The following is a 25,746-nucleotide window of genomic DNA, read 5'->3' as shown; positions in this document are numbered from 1 at the left end:
CGTAATGGTTCCACTGAGGTATATGTACTCAGTTTCAGAGCAGGTAAGTACAAATTTGTAAGTTTAAAGATATCAACATCAACAGACAAATAATCAAGAAGACTTCATTGAAAGAAGAATCATCACATGAGGATCCCGGGTATAGATTCCCTCGTTTCGCTAAACTTTTTCAGTGAGACCAGTAGCAGTGTTACAACTATTTACAGAATGTTCTCTCCAAATTTGTTGTAAATACCAATAAAGGTGACAGTCATTCCAAGGCCCCGGTCACACGGGCTGGAAAATGCGGGGGGGGGGAGCGTGGCTGTTTGCCCCGGGGCAAACTAACGCACGACTGCGAGAATCAGACCTCCGGTTGAGGTCCCATCGAGGTCCTGTGGCTAAGGGGGAGGTGCCAATCACACCACAGGCAAAGAAGCAGGGCGGCGCGGCAAACGGGGTTGTTTTTTTTGGGTTTTACTTTTTTAAATTGAAGTGTGTGCATGCTCCGTTGGGTGCTTGTGCGCATCCGTGGAGCCTTGGGGGAAAAATGACCTGTTTGCGAGGGGACATGGGCGGGCGCCGGATGCCACCGGAAACGTGATCAGACGCCCGCCCTTGCCCCGCGGTTTCCAGAAACTAGTACCTCCGAGGTACTAGTTTTTTGCCGCGCATCTTCGGAGGGAAGCCTTGGTTGAGCCACGGGAGCTCTACGCTTCCCAGATGTGGCGGTGAGATCGCGCCCGGAAAATCCACCTATCTTCCGTCTCTCTAGCGTGGCTACTGTTCCATGTGACCGCAGCCCAAGAGTAGTTCTACATCTATTATTGAAATCTTGTATGTGGGGCACCATTCAAACTGAAAATTAAACTGGAAATTAATCAAAACTTTCTAGTGCTGGTTTAACCAAAAACGTTCTAGGGAGAGTATACCTTGGATCCTTGTGTGATGATTCTTACTTTGATGAATTCTTCTTGATAATTTGTCTCTTGATGTTGATGTTTTTAAACTTACAAAATTGTACTTACCTGCTCTGAAACTGAGTACATAGACCTCAGTAGAATTGCTTTTTGTAATTCATAATTGAAATCATTCACTGTTGAATATAAAAATCAATCACAGATAAGTTTATTTAATTATTAGATTTATTTAGTGTCTTATTACAGTTGTTTTTCCTATTGTTGCTGGCTTATAGTGACACTATAATCTTCCTAATGCTAGTAGCTATTTCCAGGGAGGCTGAACCTGGTGGGTCATAGATTTATTTTTGTACAGGGTACTGGTAGGGATTGTTCTTTTTCCAGTTGTTCTCCTTACTTAATATTGGCATAAGGAAACATGAACCAAAATGTGCCCTTCTTTCCTAAAGTTCAATCTGTTCAGTGTAAAAAACTGAATGCATGGTACATATGCATGCATTAAAGAATTCTAGTGATTATATATTTATATATACACACACACACTTTTCTCATTTTATACAAAAAATCAACAAACATAAAAACAAAACATTACAAATTCAAGAAATATCTACACATTTAGTCCTAATATAATTGATAACTTTCAACCATTCAGACCACATTGCTACAAAGTTCCTACCATTCACACAAAAGGTGAGACCAACCATCAAATAAACATCATTCATTTTATCCAGCCAAGGCTGAACGCTTGGAGATTCTTTTGATTTACAGCATTTTGTGACGTTTAACCTAACCATAGTGTTTGAATTTAACAAAATAAGCTGAGAATTACCTGAAAATGAGGGACCATAATTAAGCAAAAAAGTTTCAGGTGTCTTCAAAACACTTCTATTTAAACCATCACTTAACAAGTTAGGAAATTTATTTTAGTATTCAACTGCCCTTAGACAATACCACCACAAATGTATAAAAACTGCTGATTCAGCATGACAATACCAACAATTGCCTGAACAAGAGTTGTATATCTTCGCAGTTAGCTTTGACGTACGATACAACTTTTTAATCATTTTGTAGATATTTTCCTTAAAGTTCAGGCATATGGAAAAGGAAGAACCATGGGACAACACAAACTTCCAGACATCCTCAGCTACACCATAGCCTAAAGTATGGTCTTGCTTGCAGATGAAGCTTTCATCTTCAAAAGAGATATCATTTATAATCAAGCTATATAGTATTGATAGAAAATGTTTCTGAGGTTGCATTGATAGATTTTCAAAATCATTCAGTTTCCTTAAAGGTAATCTTTTTCACAAATTTGTATTAGTATATAGTGAAACCAAGATATTTGGTTATCACTGATTCTAAGAATTCCAGAGTTAATGCTATGTGAGTATGCTAGGAACATTGTTAGCTTGCCATGTGAGAGAGAGAAACAAAAAGCTCATCTGAAGAAATGGGCTTAGTGCACTAAGAATCATATGAAATCACAAATTACATCTAATCTATTGTGGCATCGCTGATGCAGTGAACAGCCACACAGGCCATTCAGTTTCAGATCTTGATTGTTACTAGGTAGGACGCCATTAAGTTTGGGAGATGGGGGAGGATACACCAAAAGTGTCTGATCGGTAGGACGCCATTAAGTTTGGGAGATGGGATTAAGTTTGGAGGATACACCAAAAGTGTCTGATATTTTTTGGCTCCTTGTTAGACTGAGGGGCAAACTACATATTACATCTACCAGCTGATCACCATTGAGACTTACAGCAGGACAGCAGCTATGGGAATTCAAATGTACAGGCACCCAATTTTATGTTGGGAACTGGGGTGCGGGGGGAGGCAGAAGCCCCTACTCCTCCTGTGCCATGAATATCTGTTGGCTTCTCCTCCCCTATCCCTGAGCCAGGTGTATTGCAACATGCCTGGCCTTTGGAGTATAGTCTGCTCCAAACGTAACAATGACCAGAAGAAGAACAGACTGCTGAGATAACAGGATGCAAGGCACAGAAGAATCTGCCAGTACTCAGGCCCAATGTCCCCTCTAAACTGTGGAATCTTGTGAGCAAAAATTCTGCTTTGTGAGCTACTGGCATTAAAGTTGTGAGTGAGCGATTTGGCTACCGCATCAATTAGTTTGCTCTGGAGCCATCCTTCCTGAGCTAAGACAAAAATATGTGAGCGGGAGGCTAAAAAACTGTGAGCTAGCTCACACTAACTCAGCTTAGAGGGAACACTGCTCAGGCCCATAGCCACAATGGGGCATTTGGGGGTGGAGCCCCACCAGGGATGAGCCCTGCCCCACCCCAGAAGGATGTCCGATCCCCGGACTCTCCCCACCACCAGTGCACTGCGCCCCTTACCCTTGCCCACTGCGCCACGTTCCTTACCCCACCCCTCCATGGGCTCGCCAACTCCTCCAGGGAAGCTGCTCTGCCACTTTGGTCAGTTTCCCTCCCCCTCCCATCAGCTGTTAGGTTTAAGAGCTAATCAGAGGGGAGTGAAACTGACCAGAAGCAGCAGGGCAGCTTCCCTTTCCTTCCCCAGCCTCCCCACCATGGGGGAGGTGGAGTGGTTTGACTTGGAATTGGCACACACCGAGAGTTCCTATCTATACCTTGTGGCTAATATTTATTTATTTATTACATTTCTACCCCGCCCTCCCGCCAAAGCGGCTCAGGGCAGCTTAAAAACAATTTAAAACATACAGTTAAAACCAACAATTACACATATAAATACAATTCCATAAAATCCCAGTTAATACATCCTGTGATAATAGCCACTGATGGACCTCTACTCCATATGTTTATCCAATGCCCTCTTGAAGCCGTCCATGCTTGTAGCTGGCACCACCTCCTGTGGCCATGTGTTAATCACTCTTTGGGTGAAGAAGCACTTCCTTTTATCTGTTCTAACCCGACTGCTCAGCAATTTCATTGAGTGCCCACGAGTTCTTGTATTGTGAGAAAGGGAGAAAAGTACTTCTTTCTCTACCTGCTCTATCCCATGCATAACGCTTACTTTCCAGTGTGAATGTCAGCAGAGGCTTCTCTTTTTTTGTATCTCTCAGCTGCCATTTGCCATTGGCTTTGTCTAGGCTTATGGAGTGGAGATGGCAGTTTAGGAGCATTAACTGGGAGGCCTCTGTTACAGTGACAGTTGGCCCACTAGGGGTGTTAAGAAGGCTCTGTGTTCCCACTTTGGTGGGAATGGGTCAGTGGGAAGAAGTCTTGCTCAGTACAAAATAAGGCCCCTTTTAAAAACTGCCAACTCATGTTCTGAAATGTTGTGATGTATTTATATTTGTCTTCATGGTTTGATTAGTCTGTGTTACAGCAGTGGTCAAGCAATATCTTGTTTCCTTGTATAATAATTCTTGAGCATCTCAACCTGTAGAGTTCATACTCTTTCCACAAGTATGTTCTCTTGGATCAAAGAGCAGCAGCACACTTTCTTTTAGACGAGGCAAACTCTTCGGATCAGTGATGGTTTTGGTCACACAAACACACAGGTCCTTTCTGCATTTGCCTGCCATTCTGGATTTTCTCAGTGTTTGAGTCGAGGCAATTTAAGTCCACGGCAAAACAGCATCCAAATAACCTAAGGCAACAGCAGGCTAAACCCAGGCTGACCACTGAAGGGAGGTAATATAATGCAGAATTTTTTTGGGGGGGGGGGGACCTGGAATAAAAAGAAGGTTGAACTCGATTTTAGTGCAGAATGAAAGGGATTAAAAAATAGGTTGAATTCAATTTTAGTGCATAATTGCCTGGAGGATACTGTGGTGAACATGGATTAAAAGGAGAGTGCAGAAAGGACCATGTCCTCTGGAAAAGAGAGCAAGGGAAGAATGGAAAGCTGTGAGCTGATGGACAGGAAATGTAAGCTGTTTGCCTTTCTCTTCATGGGCAGTTCCCGAAAGGCATAGCTATGAGAGGAGGAAAGCAGTCTGTTAAATGCATTTGTGTGTGAATAAATCTTCTTGGCAAGAGCAGTCCTCATCACTACACATGTCCTTTACTTGGAGTACTGTCTGTTTTGTGACCATAGGCTACTTAGTGAATATAGCTGTTTTTAAGGGCACAGCTGTTATTAAGGGGGCAAAAGGGTTAACCTGTCCTAAGAAATAGGCTTCAACACACTTGGGGAGGGGAGACTACGGCGTGTGTATGTGTGAGTGTGTTAACTATAAAACTGATGTGATCGCTGACTATTTTGGGCTCAGTATTGAGGGCATTAACGCAGAGGGGAAATTGTTTTCCAGATGGTTTAGAGGTCACATTTTCCTATGTATAAGCTATCAGGATTGTTTTTATCATTCTGTTTTTCAGTTGAAATCCTTGCACTGTACAGGACACTTGTCTCCTTTGCTGGTGCCCTCTCTTTCCATCAATTAGTTCTTTAATCTCTGAGTTGGAAGGGACTACCAGGGTCATCCAGTTGAACACCCTGCCAGTGCAGGAACTAGAGATGTAAAATTTCTGGAAATTTTGAAGCCACTCCCCCCACACACACACCTTTTCAGGGGGGAAATGGAAATTTGGGTGGAAATTGAACTATATGGAACACTTACTATCAAACCTAAACCAATTTTATTGCTTTAATAACATGAAATGCATTGTTTATAAATTAGCATATAAAATTCCAATATTTGACATATTTATGGAATTTAAATGTTATAAATGTCTTAGTTTCTACAAGCAAAAATGCAAACATACCCAGTATTTGAGAGGAAACTGAAGTAATACACCGTATGCTGTCTTAACACATGTATCTTAATTTTTGCTGTCTGATTGGAGAGAGCTTAGTTCTCAATGAAATGTTCAGTTTTCCTTTGAGGCTTCGGTGCAGTTTCTGCCCTACTTTCTTCTGATCTTTTTCCCCTCCAGCAAGGTAGGGCAATAAGCTACTTGTTACCCAGTCTGTGGAAATACGTCTCACCAGTGGCTGGAGGGAGAGTTGAAAAGGTCAACCATGTCAGGTCAAAGGACAACAGTTGAAAATCAATGTAACAGTTGAAAATCAATGACAGCTCTGTATGCCCCCCTTCCCTTCTTGAAGATCATCCTTCTAGGTTCAGAAATACTTGGATTTTAAGAGCTGCATATATCTAGCACATGCCCACCATCTCTTTAAAAGCATTTCACTCATTTGAAAAGAGAAAATATTCCATAGGTTTTTTTTAGTATCCCCCCAAATTTGGAAATTTTCCACTGGAAAATTGGGGGGGGGAGCCTTGGAAAAGGGGGGGAAACATTTCCCTCCAATTTTTCCTGTTTTTCCCCCTGGGCTTTCACATCTCTAGCAGGAACTACAATATCATCAACAAATATCTATCCAATCTATACTTAACAGTCTCCAATAATGAATAATCTACCACCTCACGATGGGGACTGTTCCAGTGTCAAATACATCTCACTGTCAGGAAGTTCTTCCTCAAAGTTATATGAAACCTCCTTTGCTGCAGTTCATATCCATTAGTCTACTTTCTGTCATCCAACATGACTGAAAACATATCTCCCCTATCTTCCACATGGCATCCCTTTAGATATTGGAAAGTGGCAATACTAGCACTTTGTAAGCATTTCTTATGTAAGAGATTCCCAGCTCTTTCAGCGTCTTCTCATATGGTATGGTCTTCAAACCCCTCATCAGCTTTGTTGCCCTACAGTGAATTCCTTCCATCTTATTGACACCCTTTCCAAGCTGAATGCAGTACTCCAGGTGAGATCTAACCAAAGCAGTGTACAGCAGCACCAATGCTTTGCATGGCCTCAACGCTACATTCCTGTTAATTCAGCCTAAAATTGGATTTTTACTACACAAGTGCAACCCTTGTCCCTATTAAACTTCATTTTATTTGCCTGGGCCCAGTCCTGCATTCTACCCAAGTCCAGCTGTATCCTATTTCTGTCCTACAAGGTATTAACTACCTGACCCTTTAATATCATCTGCAAACCTGATGAGCACTAGGGATGTGCATTCAGTAAAGCAGAACTGAAAGAAACCTGAAAAACCTTTTTCGGCATTTTCCAGGTATTTGGCATATCAAATCAGATCCCCTGAGCTGATTCGGCTGCCAAATACTGAATGCTGAAAACCCCCTGAACATTTTTGGTTTATTTTCGGCTTTTTCTGGGAGACACTGCTGCCTGCCTTTTCCCCATCCCCATAGGAAACAATGGATTGAGGGCACCCTCTTTGGATGCCCCTAGAATTGGACCCCCTGGTCCAATCTTTTCCAAATTTGGGAGTCCTTTTGGGGAGAGGCTCCAACACAGTACAAATTTGGTGTCTCTACCTCAAACCCCCTCCACCCCAGCCCCCTGAATACTTGTTAGAAGATTTTTGCCATTGACTACAATGGCCCCATAGGATATAATGGAGCTGGAAAATTTTGGGGATACCGAAAAAAATTGGGTACCAATGGAATCCCAGTATTAGTATTCGGGTATATTCGGAAATCCAAAAAAAAAAAAATCCGGCTTTGTTATACCGGAATCCGGGGGGAAAAACCCGATTCCCGCCCCTGCACACCCCTAGTAAGTACATTCTGAACTCCCTCATCTGTGTCATTTATAAAAGATGTTAAACAGTACTGAGCCCAGAACACCCCACTTGTCACCTCCCTCCAGCTGATGGGGAACCATGCACTTTTACCCTTGGGTGTGATCTAGCAACCAGGCCTTAATCCATCTAACAGTACCACATCTCACCAACTTCTCAACAAGAACATCATGGGGCACTATGTCAAAGCTCTACTAAAATTGAAATAGGCCACATCCACAGGATTCCCCTGATCTGCCAAACCAGTAATACTATCAACATGACTTATTTCTAAGAAAACCTCACTGTGATTTAACAATTACACCATGTCTATCCAAATGTTTGCAAACAGACCTCCTTAATAATCTGTTCTAAAATCTTTCTTGGAATTGATGTTAAACTAACAGGCTGATAATGTCCTAGATCATCTCTCCCCCCCACTTCTTAAAAATAAGTATAACATTAGCCTTTTTCCAACCCCCCAGTACCTCCCCCATCCTACAAGTTTTTTCAAAAATTAAAGAGAGGTTCTGATATGACATTTGTCAACTTCAGCATCCTAGGATGTAATTCATCAGAACTCGAGGATATGTATGGATTTAAAGCAACCAGGTGTTCCCAGAACATCCCTATTTATCCTTGCATTGCATAAAATCTAGAATTATCTGTAATAGCGTTCTGTAGGATATTCTACCTTGTAATAGGTTTTTGTAGGGTATTCTGGCAGTGAGAAACTGTACTAGATGACTTGGTTCCTTTAGTTGGCAGCTGCTGTCTTGCATTGCTGCTCTGGACTCTGCTGAGTTATGGCCAGAGTGAGCTAATGTTTTCACTTGCCATCAGTAACTTGCAGTGGTTTAAAATATCAGTGGAAGTTCTGGTCTGCTTCCATCAGCTATGGTAGGAATGAGGAGGCAATGTCTCTCCTAGCTGGGAAGCTCCCTTAGACCAAGGTTTCCCTGGAAAGCACCCTGTAACCAACCAGCTGCTGCCAGTCATAACTGTCTGAGAATATCTAGACTGACCCACTGAGAAGGTACTCTTCCAGCACAGTGCGAGAGTAGTAATTAAGGGACAGTATAGAAACCCTAGAAAATACCTTATAACCAGCTATGTAGCACCTGTGCAGTCTAGCATGTGGGAAAGAGGTTAAGAGAAATATCCCAGAGAAGTAAACTGTAGCAAGCAAAGCCAAGAAATATCTTTATTAAAAGGTTTATTATAAAAGAGGGGAAAGAGTGGGTGGATTCAAAAAGGTGACAGGAAAAGGGCAAAAACAAAATACAGGGGAAAGGCACAGAGCACAGAGCACAGAGATGTTCAAATAAAAAACAACAGTTGAATTAACTAAGCTAAACACATATTATCTAAGCTGTAGCAGGTTCCTCAGAGCATGTGCAGAGTTTGTGCAGCAACAAAAAGTCAGAGGAGTCCTTAACCTGTACCAAACCTCCTGTGGACTAAACCAAACACCTCTCTAAGAGTGTTGAGCTGATGTAGCAAATGGCACACAAAGCCCCATCTCTGATGTCAGAGGCTACTGTCACCGATCAGAGTGGTATAAAATACAGTCCCTCCTCCATCAACCATCTAGTAATGTCTCTGAACTTTATGACCCATAAAGTGGTCTGGCCCAAACCAGATTGTCCTATGCCCAAAAGGGTTAAGTCTGGCAAGATGGTCCAGTGTGGAATAGAATTGAATGGGTCATTCTAATATAACCCCAGGTGTCCAAGATCCCAGACACTGTTGAGCCCTAGTAAGGTTTTAGGGTTTCTGTTGTTGAGAGGTGAAGAAAGCTGCATGGCAGCAGAACTAGGCTTTTGGTCAGGGAACAGTCTGTGTTTCCTTATACGACTTGGGAGTGGCCCAGAGCTGGGTTTGGGGTGCAGTTGCTGCCACTTGCTCAATTTCTTTTTTCCCTGGGGTCACCTATCTCATGGCCTTGGCACCAGAACCAGGGTCACGGGCAGTAATCTAACTATGTGAACCTGATGTCGTTCTCATTAGTATGCATTGCTCTGTTCCCAACACAGGCTCCTCATTGCGAACATGCCTTCTGCAATGCCTGCATTACCCAGTGGTTCTCCCAACAGCAGACGTGTCCCGTGGACCGCAGCGTTGTGACGGTGGCTCACCTACGCCCTGTTCCCCGGATCATGCGTAATATGCTATCTAAGCTTCAGATTACTTGCGACAACGCTGTTTTTGGGTGCACTGCCGTTGTGCGCCTCGACAACCTGATGTCTCACCTCAATGACTGTGAACACAATCCAAAGCGGCCTGTGACTTGTGAACAGGGATGTGGGTGAGTGCTGCCAAATTTAGGCAGTTCCAGCCCCAGGCACTGCAATGTTAGAGTTCAGTGTATGGGCTCTCCAAAGATGTGGCCAGCAGTATTTCCCAGTGTGATCTGGAAAGACTAATGAGGAAGCCCATTAGATGTATGGTCCAATGGAGATGGCTTTCATGATGCAGTTGAATTGCACAATAATGGCATCTGGTAACTTGGGGCGACTAATTTTTGGCCCAGTTTACTTGAAGCTTTGCTTGTTGATTCTGATTTATTGCAGATCCCCTTAAAACCCCAAGTTTCTATTAGGATATCTTTATTAACTTTCTTTTGTAGTGTACTCCTTTCTCAGTTCTGCTGGTCTCTCTGTGCAGCTTGGAAATGCCCAAAGATGAGTTGCCGAATCATAACTGCATCAAACACTTAAGGTCAGTGGTTCAGCTACAGACCAGAATAGCTGAGCTGGAAAAGACTTCAGCAGAGCATAAGCACCAGCTAGCAGAACAGGTAACTGTTTTCCAGTTTCCAAACATCTCAAATGTTTGAACTGAATGGCTGTCTTTTAAGGGTGCTTTTTACTTTTCTAAATAACAAAAAATAGAATTTAAGACAACCTTAGGTGCTTTGAAATTATTGTATGCTTTGTTAATTTTTTTAACATGTTAACTTTTTTTTAAAAAAACCATGTTGAAGCTAAAACATCCCAAGCACACACTCCTCAATACAAGTTCACTTTTGGACATTAATCCATTGCTACAGGCTGATTATGAAGTCTGTGATAACCGAAGGGGTTTGAGGGGGGCTGCAGTGATGAAGCCTCTGGCTCCTATTGGCTGAGTTCATCAGATAGCTGTAGAATAAGGGGGTGGCAACTGGCAAACTGCCTGGTCAAATTTGGCTTCCCGAGTGGTACTATCCTTCCATTGCTAATGCAGAGACAAAAGAGGGGCATATATAACTTAAGATGGGACTAGAAAATACATTATCCCGGGGAGGCAAGATGAGGTATTGGCCTGCAGGCCTCTCTTCTCTGCATCCCTCCAGAAACAAGACTAGTTGCTGACCCTGGCCTTAGAACATTGTGAATGCCACTTGCCAAGGGAATGAAATAACATGGAATGTTAACATTCATTCTTCTCAGGGGGCATTGGAGGAAGGTTAGTGTTGGTGGTACACTGAAGCCCAGGAATCTGGAGGAAGAGTAGCTGGTGAAGGCAGAGGCCTGAGAGGGAGAGATGGACAGAGTAGATAGGGAATTGAGAATGGGGGCTGTGTTAAAAAACCTCACCCAAGGTTTAAGGACGGCGGAAGCTGTATATTGTGGGTAAGAGGGGGAGAGGGGAGGGGAATATGAAAGTGCTGGATAGTGAAGAATGCCAGCTGGGAGTCTGAAAGAAGCCAATTGTTTAGATAGTAAGGGGAAAATTGGAGGCCTGAGGAAACAATGGCTAGAGGGGGCAGGGTGTTGACTAAAGAGTATGGGGAAGAGAAAGGTAAGGACTCTTTGTTACTTATTTCCTGGCAGGGCTTCTGTGCCTCCAAAAGCAGAATAATGGCGCAACTTTTTAAATCACTGTATCCCTACGCTGAACAAAAAAAAGTTATATTCCAGTAGTAATTATGAGGACTAGACTGGGAAGTTAAAATGGCCCTGGAACAAGCCAAGTGGAGTGGCCTCTGCAGCACTGTGAATTACTGAGTTACCCATTGCATCTTCCCACAAACCAGTGGCAGTGCGGGAGTAGGCAATTGAGGAAGGGACACTGATTATTGTTGTAGAAGGATCTGAACCAAGGGATCCCTGAAGCACTGGCAAAGTTGCTGGGAATTGGCTGTGCTTGTTCCTGACCACCAATAGCCCTCAGGGCAGTGGCCTATTGGGAAATTTCCCCTTAAGTTATATGGCCACTCTGCACCAGTAACTACCTAGGAAACTTGAGGCTGTTGTGGGTAGGTCAGTAAAAATGTCAACAGATTCCAGGCCAAGGATTTTGGGAACGAGATTATAAAGGACCATTTTTCTGCTGCCTTCATATACAGCATACAGTGTGCTGTGTTTGGAATGCTATGTATCATTCCGTTTGCTTAGTTTGGCATCTAGCTAGATATGAAGTCAGAAGTATGTGTGATTTTTCTATTCTTGGTTTAAAACAGCCACATTGTAGGGTGAAGGGAGCATTGGATCTGGAAAGCAGTGTTGCGGGAGCAGGTGTTTTCCTGCACTAAGTGACCTGCTTTCTCTCACCTGATATATGCTGTGCTGAGGAAAGCATATCGTTGACTTTGTGATGTGTGGGGCAATAGCAGCTTTTGAAGTGAGTGGTGGGTGGGATTTAGTCCAGAGAAACAGCATGGAGGAAAGGATGAGACCCACTTCCCAGATTCAGGTTGGAAGAAAGGACACTGTAGCAGGTTAGAACTTTCTCTGTAAAGGCAAGGTATGGTGGATTGGTCATCCCTGAGGCTGAGGGAGGGCTTAATTTCAGAAACTGATTTGAAGAGCTTGCAGGGAGAAGTGGCAGGATTATGTGTGATGTCGTGGTTGGAGTGTCAGACTAGGACCTGGGAGACCAAGTTCAAATCCCTTGCTCAGCCGTGAAGCTCATCCAGTGACCTTAGATGAGAGTCACTCTTTTTCAGCCTAACCTATCTCTTAATCTGGATTTGGTTTTACAGGTTCTTGCCCCAGTGGGGTACACAGCTGTCCCTGTTTCTCAGGGTTGTCGTGACAGGGGAAAGGAGGAAAGAGAAACATGTGTACTATCCTGCCTTCCTTGGAGGAAGAGTGGGGTTTTAAAAAGCAATAGGTAGAAGAGGCTTTCGCTTTTACTTGGCACACAAGACTCCTGTTTCTCAACTATACAGATAGCCGATCTTATGGATGTACTTTTTTTTTTTTTTGCTGTTTGCTATAGATGGGGGGGAGGGGTCTATGACTGCTGAAACAGAAACACAGTGCTGCAATTGTGTTCTTCAGATTTATGCTCATTCAAATCATACAGTTTCTTGTAAGAGTCAATGTGGTACAGTAAATCAGTAGTGTGGCTTCATGAAGGATGCACACATGCTGCCTTATGTGGCCACTTACCTTTATAGAATTGTCCAGCTAAACAAACATCGTTAATCTTAATTTTTTTTTCTGCATTGTCAATAATTATATAATGCCTTTGTGGCAGTCATCCCCAAAAGTCCCGCCTATCCTCCAGGGCTCTAAACCAATCCTTGTAATTTAGGCCTCATGCAAATCCAAGTGACTGTCAGCTAATCAGGGCCCAGGGAACTCCAGTGGGTAGGAGGGGTGAGTAGGGTTACTAAACTCCAGGTGCTGGCAGGAGATCTCCTGGGACTACATCTCCAGGAGATAGAGATCAGATCACCTGGAGAAAATGGCCATTTTGGAAGGTGGGCTCTAAGGCATTATACCCCATTGAAGTCCCTCCCCAAACTCCACCCTCCGCAGGCTGCTCCCCAAAATCTCCAGGTATTTCCCAACACAGAGCTGACAACCGTAGGGTGAGCCAGCCTCAGTTTAAGAAGGGAGAGGAAAGATTTTTCCTCAGATGGGAATTTTGTGGCTCTGGATAAGAGCATTGGTTTAGTCAGGTGGTTTATTTAGGCTTTAGTGAGGGTTTGGGGTTGGCTTAGGGAAGAAAGCTTGTTTTAGTAAGACAAACATCTTGTTAAGGGTCCGATATTTGTACCTTGCTTGTAAAGGTTCTGTGGACAGGGGATCTCTTTGTTAAGAGAGGATGCTGTTTGTTGTGGAATTAGATTCCAACAAGTGGAGGCCTGTGAAAATCACCCCCCCCCCCATTGCTGAGGATTTGAGCCCAGTGACAACAGTTTCTGAGAGCCACTCCAAGCTCAGTGTGTGTGTGTGGGGGGAGGGACTTGTCTCTGCTCGGCCCAGCACAGCTACCAGCATCTTTCTCTGCTGCAGCTGGGCCAGTGCGGCTGCCAGGTATCCTCCACCACTATGGTCAGGCTGCAGTGGCTGCCGGGAGTCCTCCACTGCAGCCAGGCCACAGCATCTCCTAGGCATCCTCCTCCATTGTGGCCGGGCCCAGTGCAACTGCCAGGTGTCCTCCACCACTGTGGTCAGGCTGCAATGCCTGCCAGGAGTTCTCTTCCATCATGGCTGGGCCTGGGGTAGCTGTTGGGCATCCTCTTCCACCGTGGCCCAGCCACAGTGACTCCCAGGTGTTCTCAGCCACTGTGGCCAGGCTAGTGCAGCTGCCAGCCTCCTTTGACACTGAAGCTGTGCCAGGCGTGGCTACTGGTGTCCACTGCCAGGCTGTAGTGGCTCCATTCTGAACAGGTAAGATCATCGCCTGCGCATGAGCAGACAACGCAAATGTTTTGCGGGGGATTTAACACACACACCCCATGTACTTTAACATGGATTTTAAATTTTTCTGCAAACCTGAGGAGTGCCCCAAGTTTGCAGAAAAATCTGTTTAGCCTCCACATGGCCCCTTGGAGTCAGCTGAGGTAATCTGTCTGAAGAAAGGGGAACCAAAGTTCCCCTCAGAGTTTATTTAAGTTAACTGAGGCTCAGCTACCAGGTGGTTACTCTTTGAGAAAACTTGTAACCAAGGGGGAGGGGTGAAGTTGAGAAGCAGTTCACATTATATACGGAACTATTTCCACACAAGGTCATTACTCTCTCCATTTTCTGTTAAATACACCCTTGTTATTCATCTCCATCTATGTCTTTTCTGTCCAGTCCAGTATCTATGCAAAATGATTTCTACTTACCTCAAAAACAATTACAGTCTTAGTTGAGCAGGTTCCCAAATAAGAGACTTTTAGGGAGCACGTAGCTTATATTCTACTAAGCCTTTAATGAAAGCTTGTGTCCCCCTTTTTACCTGACAGGAGGTATTTGGGGTTTAAAGAATCTATAGGAGAGGACAGAGAGGGGGACTGAACAGTCTTCAGTCCAGTGGGCAGTTGTCTCACAGCTCCCCCCGCCCCAATAGCTGCCACAGACTTCAATACACATTTATTATTCCCTGTTAGCATCTTTTATGTTGTGCTCCCAATGGTCATTTGTTCAGGAGAGGTCCACATCCCTTTAGCTTTAATGTTGCTTATACCACTGCCTGTTCCCTGACCTTTCTCTAGGCCCCCCTACATAACAGCTCAGCCCTCCCTTGTAATGGACAGATGTTAGTATTTGGGGGATTTTTTTAGCCATTTTTAGAAAAATCTTCTTTGTAAACTGCAGCATTTGTCTGACTGTTTCACACCGAGGTTCCTGTATATTTGTTTGCTTCTGCTGTACTTGCCTTGAAAATTTAATTACTCAGTTTAGATTTGCTAGGCTTGCAGTCTCTTGTATGCATTTATCCTCAGCTAGACTCTGCCTGCTTATTGGTTCACATCTTGTTTTAATCATTGTGCCTTTTGTCCTGATCCTTGCAGAAGCGTGACATTCAGTTATTGAAGGCATATATGCGAGCAATACGTAGCGTCAACCCCAACCTACAGAATCTGGAGGAGACAATTGAATACAATGAAATCCTAGAGTAAGTGCTAATCTCTTGGGCATAGGTGGGTTAGAAACTGGGTAGTCTGAAGGTTAAGGAGCTATCAGGCCAAAGCACATAAGAGATTAAGGTGTTCAGGAATAACTGAGAGATGGTGCAGACATTAGTAGCCAGAAATCTCTGTGCCATGTGCTTGGGAGGGATGATTTATGGAGTGCAAATATGAGCCTACTTCTCATGACGTAATGAGAAGCAAATATGAGCCTACTTCTCATGACGTAAAGCATTGCAAAATAGGGAGGGTGATGGTTCATTGTACCAGTCATGGAAAAGGAATATATAGTTTGTTTTTTCATGTCATGCAAAGCCTCATTGGAACATAGGGAGAACAACCAGTACATTAGGTGGGACTATGGGTCGTCTTCTCTTTTGTTTTGAAACTACAGAGCCTTTTGTTATGGTTGGGTTATTAACGGTATGGGATAATAATGGGGTTTTTTGTTTTTTTTTAAATTTAAAGATTTTTATTGTTTTTAGACAAAAGGTTAACAGTAAAATCGAGAACAGTGTAAAATTATGCTTAAATACACACATCTTAACATATGTAAATTTTGCATATTTTCAAGTAATTATGTTCAGAACTGTTTTAAAAAATAATGTACATTTTAAATGTATGGCTAACAGAGTTTAGGGTAAAATCTTTCTCCTGAATGTGGAGATTATCTTAAAATAATTCTTATGCCTTTGGGATGGATTGATTTTATACAGGCATGGAGGGACATCAGATTCCTTCCCCCTTAATTGCCACCACAAACCCCAGAGCACAGGTGCAATGTGCTACTTTCAGGCTTACCCAGCAAGTGCTGAGCTACTTGCACTCTCCAAACAATCTTTAGTGGCAGCCCCTTAAGAGTGTATGACAGTAGGGGGAACCCTTGTGAGGTAGTGGTCGGGGACTTGTCAGACTAGAATCCCTGTTGTGCCACAGAAGCTTGCTGGGGTGACCTTGGGCCAGTCACACACATTCAGCCTACTCCACCTCACAAGTTTGTTGTAAGGATAAAATGGAGGAGAGAAGAACAATGTAAGCTGCTCTGCATCCCCATTGGGGAAAAAGACAAGGTATAAATAAATTAAGTTAATAATAATAAATTGTGGGCAGGAAGGCATGGGTTAGGGTTTGAATGGTGAGGTCTGAAGACTTGTTAAATTGTCCATAGATGGAATCAGAGGCAGAGCAGAAAACTGAACTCCCAGGTCTGAATCCCAAGATTATGCCTCTAACAGTGCAATCGGAATTTCAGACAAACGATATAATCCGGAAGAGGAACGGTTCCCAAACGGTTTCTGGTCTGTCATTTCAGACAGAACCGTTTTAGAACCGGTTCCCTACCAGAATATATTTGTAATTTCACACACAAACGCTTCTGTCCCGGTTAGGAAACAGGGCTGAAGCGTTTTACCTGTCAACCGCTTCCAAGTAGTCTTCAGTTTCCTCTCCCAGTTCCGATGCGCTTTTCCCCACCGTTTTTCACCCACGCAGGCGATCTCTGGCTTGTGTTTTTTTTAATGTTTGCTTTATAGCGCTATAGCGTTATAACACTATAACGAAACAGCATTATATCAACCCCACTGGAATGCCTGGAGTGTTGTGTTATAGCACTATAGTGCAATAGCGCTCTAAAGCGAATGTTAAAAAAAAAAGAAGCCGGAGATTGCCCACACGGGCGAAAAACGGCGGGGGGGAAGCGGGAAAAAGCAGTCTGAAATAGCAAATCGCTTCAGATCCAGCTCTTTACCGGAAAGGGAAAGCCATGTGTGAAATGGCAGCCCTATACTGGTTTACTCAACGACGGATCAAAAACGGCTTCAAAACGGGTTAAAAAGGGTAATGTGAAATTCCTCAGAGTTACACCCTTCTAAATCCATTTGGATTCAGTGAGCTTAGAAGGGTGTTTCTTTACTTCGGACTGCAAACCTGTGAACTGCAAACTGTACCAAGGAAACATAGGGTTCTTTAGAGGTTTTTCAAAAAGAAGGTTCGGTCGTATAAGGCAAGTTTCCGTGACACACTGCTTGCCTTCCCCACCACTGCTTCACTTGTTTATTTATTTATTTGTTAAATTTATATCCCGCCCTCCCCCATAGGGCTCAGGGCAGCTTACATGGCAAAAAACTTGCACATAAAAACATCAATCTAGGGCCCTCACCCCCCACATTGATGTTAATGTAGCGGGGGGGCGGTGGCGGCCCCTAATCGAAAGCCTGGTGGAAGAGCTCCGTCTTGCAGGCCCTGCGGAACTGCACCAGGTCCCGCAGGGCCCGGATCTCCTCCGGGAGCTCGTTCCACCAGGTGGGGGCCGCCACTGAAAAAGCCCTAGCCCTGGTGACGGCCAGTTTAGCATCCTTCGGGCCCGGCACAGTTAGAAGGTTTTGGGGCCCCGACTGTAGCGCTCTTGGGGGAACATACGGGGAAAGGCGGTCCCTCAGGTAGGCTGGACCCAGACCATATAGGGCTTTATAGGTAAGAACCAGCACTTTGAAGCGAATCCGGTACGCTATCGGCAACCAGTGCAGCGCTTTCAGCACAGGCTGAATATGGTCCCTTCTAGAGAGACCCATTAACAGCCTGGCCGCAGCATTCTGCACCAGTTGCAGCCTCCGGATTTGCGACAAAGGCAGCCCCATGTAGAGAGCGTTGCAGTGGTCTAACCTCGAGGTGACCGTCGCGTGGATCACTGTGGCCAGATCATTCACTTGTGCAGCACGCAGCCACAGGAGATAACGTATTTTGTAAAGTGCACTTTCCACTTATGCAAAGGCCATTAGGTTTGATCAGGGTTCTTGATAAGCATCTAGAACACATCGTGGTCTTCTTCAGTGCACAGGGTTTTCATGGCAGACACCTCAGCGAGAGTGGAAAAATCTGCCTCATCTAATTCCATTCATGTCACTTCCCCACAATAAATGGCAGGAATAATACGTCAGCACTGTCTACATAAGTTTTCTCAATAAACCTTCCTGGTCAGTATTGTAATCTGGCAGACAGCACAAGGTCAAACACTGGGTGTGAAATACTGTCTAGGAGAGCTGGCTTTGGATGCTAATGCCATTAGGTAACACTGCAAATCATTGGCATACTGATACCTTTACCTGAATATGTGTTCTCACTCTTTGTATTTATTGGGCTTCCAGGTGGGTGAATTCCTTGCAACCTGCCCGTGTGACACGGTGGGGTGGCATGATCTCCACGCCCGATGCAGTACTCCAGTCCGTAATCAGGCGGTCATTGGTGGAGAGTGGCTGCCCCACATCAATCATCAATGAGCTGATTGAAAACGCCCATGAACGGAACTGGCCCCAGGGACTGGCCACCCTAGAAACTCGTCAGATGAACCGCCGCTATTATGAAAACTATGTGGCCAAACGCATCCCAGGCAAGCAGGCTGTGGTGGTGATGGCCTGTGAGAATCAGCACATGGGTGAGGAGATGGTGCTGGAGCCAGGCCTGGTGATGATATTTGCACACGGAGTGGAGGAAATCTAAAAGACTTAACAGAGCTGATAAAACAACATGCTTGAAAGGGAAAAAATGTACCATGTCCAAGCCCACTGATTTTGCCCCTGCTGTGCTGAACCAGGGCATTATTCTTCTCTATGTTGATTTAAAGCATCACTTCTAATCATGCCGGGCAGGTGCCCCAGCAATGTATGCAAAATGCCATGCTGCAGTCCCTCCACTTTGTGACAACTTACCTTGGTTGATGTCGGTTTCCAAATATTTACGTAAAAGCACAAGAAACCTTCTTGTGCTCTAGAAACAGCAGCGGTCTGCTGCGAGAAGCCTTTGACCTCTTGAGATGATTCCATTGGCCGGGGGGGGGGGGCGTGCTTATTGTTCCAGTGTTGGGGTGTGACAGGTTTCTGGATCTTGACTTAAAACGTTTTTCAAAACTGAACGTTTATTCTGAAGACGCCTCCCCCACTCTGGCAGTATGGTTTCCCTTGTCATTCTTTAGGACATTTCTGTGCAGGCCACACAACTCTTCCGTAATTTCCTACAGTACCACAGTACCTTCAAGGGTTTGGGGGGAGAAAACAAACACGAGAAGGCAAATTCCAAACTGGGGATGCAAGAGATGCCAAATAAAATACACATACTAGTAGTGATCTTTTTGGCATTAAATATATATATATATATCTTGGAGCCAAAAATTAGACCCATTGGGAAGGCGATTGGCACACCTCATCTGGGACTTGTGGCCTTAGGATGCACAAGAGGTGGCTTGCGCTCTTCCAGTGGGGAATGTTATTCTTTAGCAATGTGCCGCTGCTGCCACGGGAAAAACTGAATTTGTTATTGCAGAGCCCGGCGGTTCTCTCTCCTCCTTGTGCTCTCGAAGCACTGCTGATGTCAGGTGCTCTGCTGGCTTCAGCTCTCTCTTGTAAGATGCGGGCCTCTGAATAGCCCCTTTGCTTAGCCTGCCCAGAAACAGGCTCCTTTGAGTTTGCGTGTGCCACATAAGGCAGCCTCAGCCATGCTAAAAAAAAAGGAAGCAGAAGAAAATTAACCTTGGATGAAATTGTCTTGTCATTGTATGTTGGTTGTTTCGACAAATCTGTGTGTGATTTTGTTTTGACATCTTGATGACTGTGTTTGGTATTTTTGTACTACTTTTTGCCTTTGTATGTTTCCCTTATTTTATTTTTAAATACAGTGGTCAGGAATGTCTTCAAGTCCAAATTCAGTTTTTCTATCATATTTAATTTATTTGCAGTCTGTCTTTGTTTTTGTTTTTCTACAGCAACTTCCTTCTTTTCTGCTGCTTAACCCCCCCCCCCCTTGCATTTGTGCTTGAGGGGCAAGTAACAGATGCTTCAATAAAGGAGCACTCAAACTTGCTCTTGTTTTTACCCTGACAATACCTTCTGAACCAGTTTGCTGTCATTGTTACCGTGACAGTACCTCCTGAACAAGTTTGCTTTCATCTCTTAGACTCCCTCAATATCCTCAGCTGTGCAGAAACCTGGGCACAAGGCTTAATTCTATTTCTCATGTTCTTGATGCCTGAATGGTTGTTTCAGTGCTGTAATGAGGTTATATGACAGTTGTCCATAGCAACGGTGTCCATTGTAGAGCTTGGACCACTTTGCAAACAGTTTCCTCTGCAAATGTCTAGGACAAAGAAAAGATTAGGAGAGCTGAACTATCAACAGGAATGTTAGTTGTGTGAGAATACTACTTACTTCTTCCATGCCCAACCTAGATGCAGTGGAATGCATAATTTGAAAGACATGTTTTTCTCAACACATGTTGTCCTAAGTGGCCTGGTTGCTCATGGTTACCTTAATGTGGAGAATCCATGATGATGTGAATATGGTTCTCACAAGTTTGAGCCTGCAGCCTGGTCCTCGTTTGCTGGGAAGTTGAACGAGAGGGAGTCACCACAGGAAGATGTGCTTTTTAAGCTTGGATCCTCTTAACTAATACACACACACACACACACATTCCCATTCATTTCACAGAAGCACCATAATTCGTACGAATAAAGTGCATGAATAATGCTGCTTAATTTTGCTTATGATCTTGAATATATACCAGGCAGATACCATGTCCCGTTTCATTCTCTGAGAATTGCTTGTGCTTAAGGGAATCTCTAAATCTGAAGCAGTCATTTGGTTTGATGGCCTTTACATTTTGCAGATCGTTCTGTCAGTTTTTAGCGTTTTCAGCTCTACGCTCTTCTTGTTTTTTCCTGTCCTTCAGCTATCTGCTGTGCTGGTCCCCTGCCTGTGCTTTTCTTCTCCATGTGGAACTTTTCTTTAGCAATTGAGTCTCTCTGGTATGGTTACCAAGATTGTTTTGGCTACTTCACCCAAACTGTCCAAGTTACTTTTAAAAAGTAGCTCCTAGAGTTTCATGTGTTTTTATGTATGTTGTGTTTATAAAATATGGAATGTGCATCAAAAGCCCAATCAGTTTTAGGGATGGGATGGGTTGTGCTTGTATTAATGTCAGTAACCTGACGTGTTTTGAAAGGGGATCTCTTGGTTGGAAGGAATGCTCAGGAATTTTGAAAAAGCTGCTAAATCCAACCTAATAACTGCACCTTGAGCTCAACTAATTTCACTTTGCTCCTAACACGCCTTGTTTTCCTCCATGATGTCTCGCTGTTGCTCTCCCTCGTGCTCTGGAATATACCATAGGATTCTGGTCATGTCTCTTGCCCATCTGCAAGTTGCTGATTGCCTTTTGTGTTCTGCTGTTCAGTTCTGTTGACTGCACTAATAAACTGCCTTTTTTTCCTGACTCCTTTTGACATGCTTCCTTCACACTCTCTGGAGTGCTGTCCTCCTTGCATGAGAACTTTGCAAAACTGCTTGGTTCCTTTTTGTGTCAGCCTCTTCCCACACAGCTGGTGTCCCTCTTTATTTTTGTACTTCCAGTAAAGCAGAATGTCTAGAAGTAGTCTCAGTTATCCCTCGTGCTCTGGAATATACCATAGGATTCTGGTCATGTCTCTTGCCCATCTGCAAGTTGCTGATTGCCTTTTGTGTTCTGCTGTTCAGTTCTGTTGACTGCACTAATAAACTGCCTTTTTTTCCTGACTCCTTTTGACATGCTTCCTTCACACTCTCTGGAGTGCTGTCCTCCTTGCATGAGAACTTTGCAAAACTGCTTGGTTCCTTTTTGTGTCAGCCTCTTCCCACACAGCTGGTGTCCCTCTTTATTTTTGTACTTCCAGTAAAGCAGAATGTCTAGAAGTAGTCTCAGTTATTAAATGAGTAGACAAATCCCCCCCCCCTTCACCAGTGGCAGTACTACATCATTGCTTTCAGGTGCAGGTTTTGACCTTGTGCTCTCGTGGCAATCTTTAGGTTCTGTAAAACTTATACAGTTGAAAAATAGTTGGGGTGGCTCAAGTGGTTAAGACGCCTGTCCTCCTTGCATGAGAACTTTGCAAAACTGCTTGGTTCCTTTTTGTGTCAGCCTCTTCCCACACAGCTGGTGTCCCTCTTTATTTTTGTACTTCCAGTAAAGCAGAATGTCTAGAAGTAGTCTCAGTTATGAAATGAGTAGGCAAATCCCACCCACCCCCCGGGTGTTTTAGAACGAAGTTCTTCACTAGTGGCAGTACTACATCGTTGCTTTCAGGTGCAGATTTTGACCTTGTGCTCTCGTGGCAATATTTAGGTTCTGTAAAACCCATACAGTTGAAAAATAGTTGGGGTAAAATGCAAATGCGGGGAGAGATGATGTGTACATTTGTTTCTGATAACTGCAGTAAAAGGGCTGGTTTCTTTGATCGCTGCATGATAATTGTACATTGAACAAATGAATCTTAGCAGGAGGAGAGAAAGGAAAAAAGAGGAGAAAGAGCACCACCAGCTGGATTTCGTCTCCATCGCTCAATGCAAGACGACCATTTCTGTGTTTGTCCTGATGAGAAATCAATTCTGTATGGCTCAGTGTGTGGAAATAGCTATATGGACAGTGATGGTGTCAGGGCTGCAACAGGCACTGTATGAACAGTGATGGTGTCAGGGCTGCAACAGGCTCTCAGAAGACCCTTAGTGAAGTTCCTAATGGAGTATTCAAATTGTCCCACAGAATAGCTTCCGTATCCCTTAGAAAATGAGGCCACAAGTGGCTACCAAAACTTTTGTTGCAGATGTGGAGATAGGGACACAGAAAGAGGAATTTAAGCAAAAGGGGCACAGAGATTGATGGATAAGGGTTACTTTTTTCTAAAACCTGAAAGTGTGTGCTCTCTTTGAATACCACCTTGGAGGCAGCTGGAGCCATGCATCTCAGGAAACAGATGCTATCTAGGCCAGACATTAATATTTTGTACCTCCTCTCCCCTGATTATCAGCTTGTCTGTGCCCTACTGCAAAGCACCCCCTGAAAGGATCGGGGAGGCATTTAAATGCCTCCCCGTGCCTTCCCCGGCCTGTCCAAGGGCCGGCTTGCCCAGGCTCCCCGCAGCTGCAGGGCACCGGGCAAGCCAAAGGAAGGCAGTTTAAACTGCCTTCCCTTGTTTACACTGCCTTCCATTCCGGGGGAGGCTTGCCCAGGCTCCCCGCAGCCGCAGGACGCCCTGGCAAGCCATGGGAAGGTATGGGGGTGTGGCCTAACAGGCTAATGAGCTGTACTGTCAGGGGTGTAGCCTATTATGCTAATGAGTTCCTGCTGGGCTTTTTCTACAAAAAGAGTCCTGGATAAGGGTGACCTTTTTTTTAAACCTGAAAGTGTGTGTGCTCTCTTTGAATAGCACCTTGGAGGCAGCTGGAGCCACGCATCTCAGGAAACAGATGTTATCTAGGCCAGACATTAATATTTTGTACCTCCTCTCCCCTGATTATCAGCTTGGCTGTGCCCTACTGCCAAGCACCAAGGTGCTTGCTTTGATTGTGAACACGGGATTCAGCTTCTTCCTGTGGCAGGGGAGTTAAATGGTACACGCTGCTAGGCTAGTTTGGAGTATTCCATTTGATGGCTGGGGGGAGGCAATGAAGTCTGGGTTGCTGGAGGATGGCAGAGTTCTGCTTGCAGTAGGTTTGTTCCAAATTTGGCCTGTAGATTTTGAGCCCTGATCATAGGCAGGCGTTAGCTCTGTGCTTCAGTTTTCCACGTGTAAAATGGGATTCGTGTGACACAGGCCTGCGTGTCATGGCCAGGCAGCTGTCTTGAACTATGAGAGGGAAATATGTAATTTCTGCAGCCGTGATGATCATGCAAGCAACCCTTGTTTTCAGTGACTCTGCAGACGTAACAGTTGTACCAGGCCATGAGGAGAGTTAAGATCTTTGCTTAAAGCATGTCCGTTGAGTACAAGGTGATCCAGTGAGACCACTTTGCCCAATAATAGGCAATCTGCCTTTCACTGGATCACAATATATCATTTTGAGGCCATAGGTGTTTTGTAACTACACAGTATGCGAACATCTTTATGGCCAACTTGGAGCAACGCTTCCTAAGCTACCTATTCATACCTGTGATACATTGATGACATCTTTATTGTCTGGACACATGGTAAAAAGAAGCCCTGGATGTATTCCACCAGGCATTCAACAACTTTCACCTCACCATCAACCTCACAATGAACCAATCTATGCAAGAAATACTTTTTTCTGGACACTACTGTAAAAATATACAATGGACACATAGACACCACCTTATACCAGAAACCTACTGACCAACAAACATATCTGCATGCCTCCAGCTACCTTCCTAAACATACCAAACAATCCATTGTATACAGCGAGGCTCTACACTACAGCGATATCTGTTCCAGTCCTACAAACAGAGATTCCCACCTGAGGGATCTACAATAAACCTTTTTGGAACTAAAATATCTACCTGATGAAGTCAAAAAACATTAACAGGCTTAACATTGAACAGCTGGATAGTCATGCTGCTGAACATCAAAGATTAAACACTGGCAAAAGGAGATATCAAAAATCTCTCTGCATTCGGTGGAAGATGAACAAGTGGAAGAACTTCCAGTGCTCAGTCAAGAAGAACTTGAGGCAATTAAAGACCCAAATATCATAACTAGTCAAATAGCTCTTTTGGAAGCTCAGTGTCATGAAATGAAACCAAATTTAGGTGCTATTGCTGAATTTAATAAAAAGGAAGAGTTATATTTGAAATGTGTTGCTGAGCTGGATGAAATTACTAATAAAAGAGACAATTTTAGACAAGCTTATGAATAGAGGACTCCTTCTGTTTTCACCAACTGGAAAACTGGTCAGATCCAACCCTTTATCTTAATTAAATCAGCAGCTTTCTAGAATGATTCCACTTGAACTGGACAGTGTATGCCCTATTAAAAATTTCCTAGCCCCTATTTTGCTTTTATCTGTAAGGCTGGGGTGAGGACTGTTTAGACAGGACAGCTGTCCCCATGCTTCCCTGTAGAGAGAAGCCAGATGACAGCTCTGCCTTTTACTTCTAAGCCAATATAAGAGGTTTTTATCCCTCAATGTATTATCACCAGTACTTATACAAAATACATTTCAACTTCCAGGAACAAACGAAAAATGCACAATTCATCATTATTTCTCTGCGGAACAATATGTTTGAGATTGCTGATAGATTAATAGGCATCTACAGGACTTACAACACAACAAAAAGTATTGCAACAAATCCCAAAGTAATTGCACTGAAAGGAATTGCTGAACTTGGTTCCGTTGGCTGCTCATGAAAGTGAAAATTACTTTAATTTTAACAAGTACAACTTTTACCATTTTGTTTTAAAAATGTTTTTAAATGTAACATCTTGTTGAAAATATGCTGTTCTGTAAAAGCTGCATCCTTCACCTCTGAATTATTGCTTAAAATATAACTGGATGAAAACGCTCTGGTTTAACAATCACAGTTCAGTTTAAGCAGTAGATTTACTTGGGGATATGGGTGGTAGATTTTATTTTACATTTTATACTGTGTTTTTATTTACATGTGTAATAAAATAAACTCATTATATGTGAGTTAAAAAAGAAACAGATTAACAAAGCC

General features: G+C 43.8%; 1 protein-coding gene across 1 annotated transcript in view; it reads left to right on the top strand.

Moving 5' to 3' along the window:
- RNF41 (ring finger protein 41, E3 ubiquitin protein ligase) overlaps positions 1-19,828 on the top strand; it is a 46,845-nt gene extending 27,017 nt beyond the window's left edge. The window contains exons 4-7 of the mRNA XM_015423698.1: positions 9,476-9,747; positions 10,107-10,239; positions 15,160-15,263; positions 18,420-19,828. Of these exons, the coding sequence (XP_015279184.1) occupies positions 9,476-9,747; positions 10,107-10,239; positions 15,160-15,263; positions 18,420-18,771 (861 nt within the window). The 3' untranslated portion in view covers positions 18,772-19,828. The remainder of the gene's footprint in view (positions 1-9,475; positions 9,748-10,106; positions 10,240-15,159; positions 15,264-18,419) is intronic.
- Positions 19,829-25,746: the final 5,918 nt, after the last annotated feature.

The sequence above is a fragment of the Gekko japonicus genome, unplaced genomic scaffold, assembly GCF_001447785.1.
Source record: "Gekko japonicus isolate JY-2015 unplaced genomic scaffold, Gekko_japonicus_V1.1 scaffold33, whole genome shotgun sequence".
NCBI lineage: Eukaryota > Metazoa > Chordata > Lepidosauria > Squamata > Gekkonidae > Gekko > Gekko japonicus.
The sequence above is the reverse complement of the archived record's forward strand: the minus strand, read 5'-3'. Positions and strand labels throughout refer to the sequence as shown.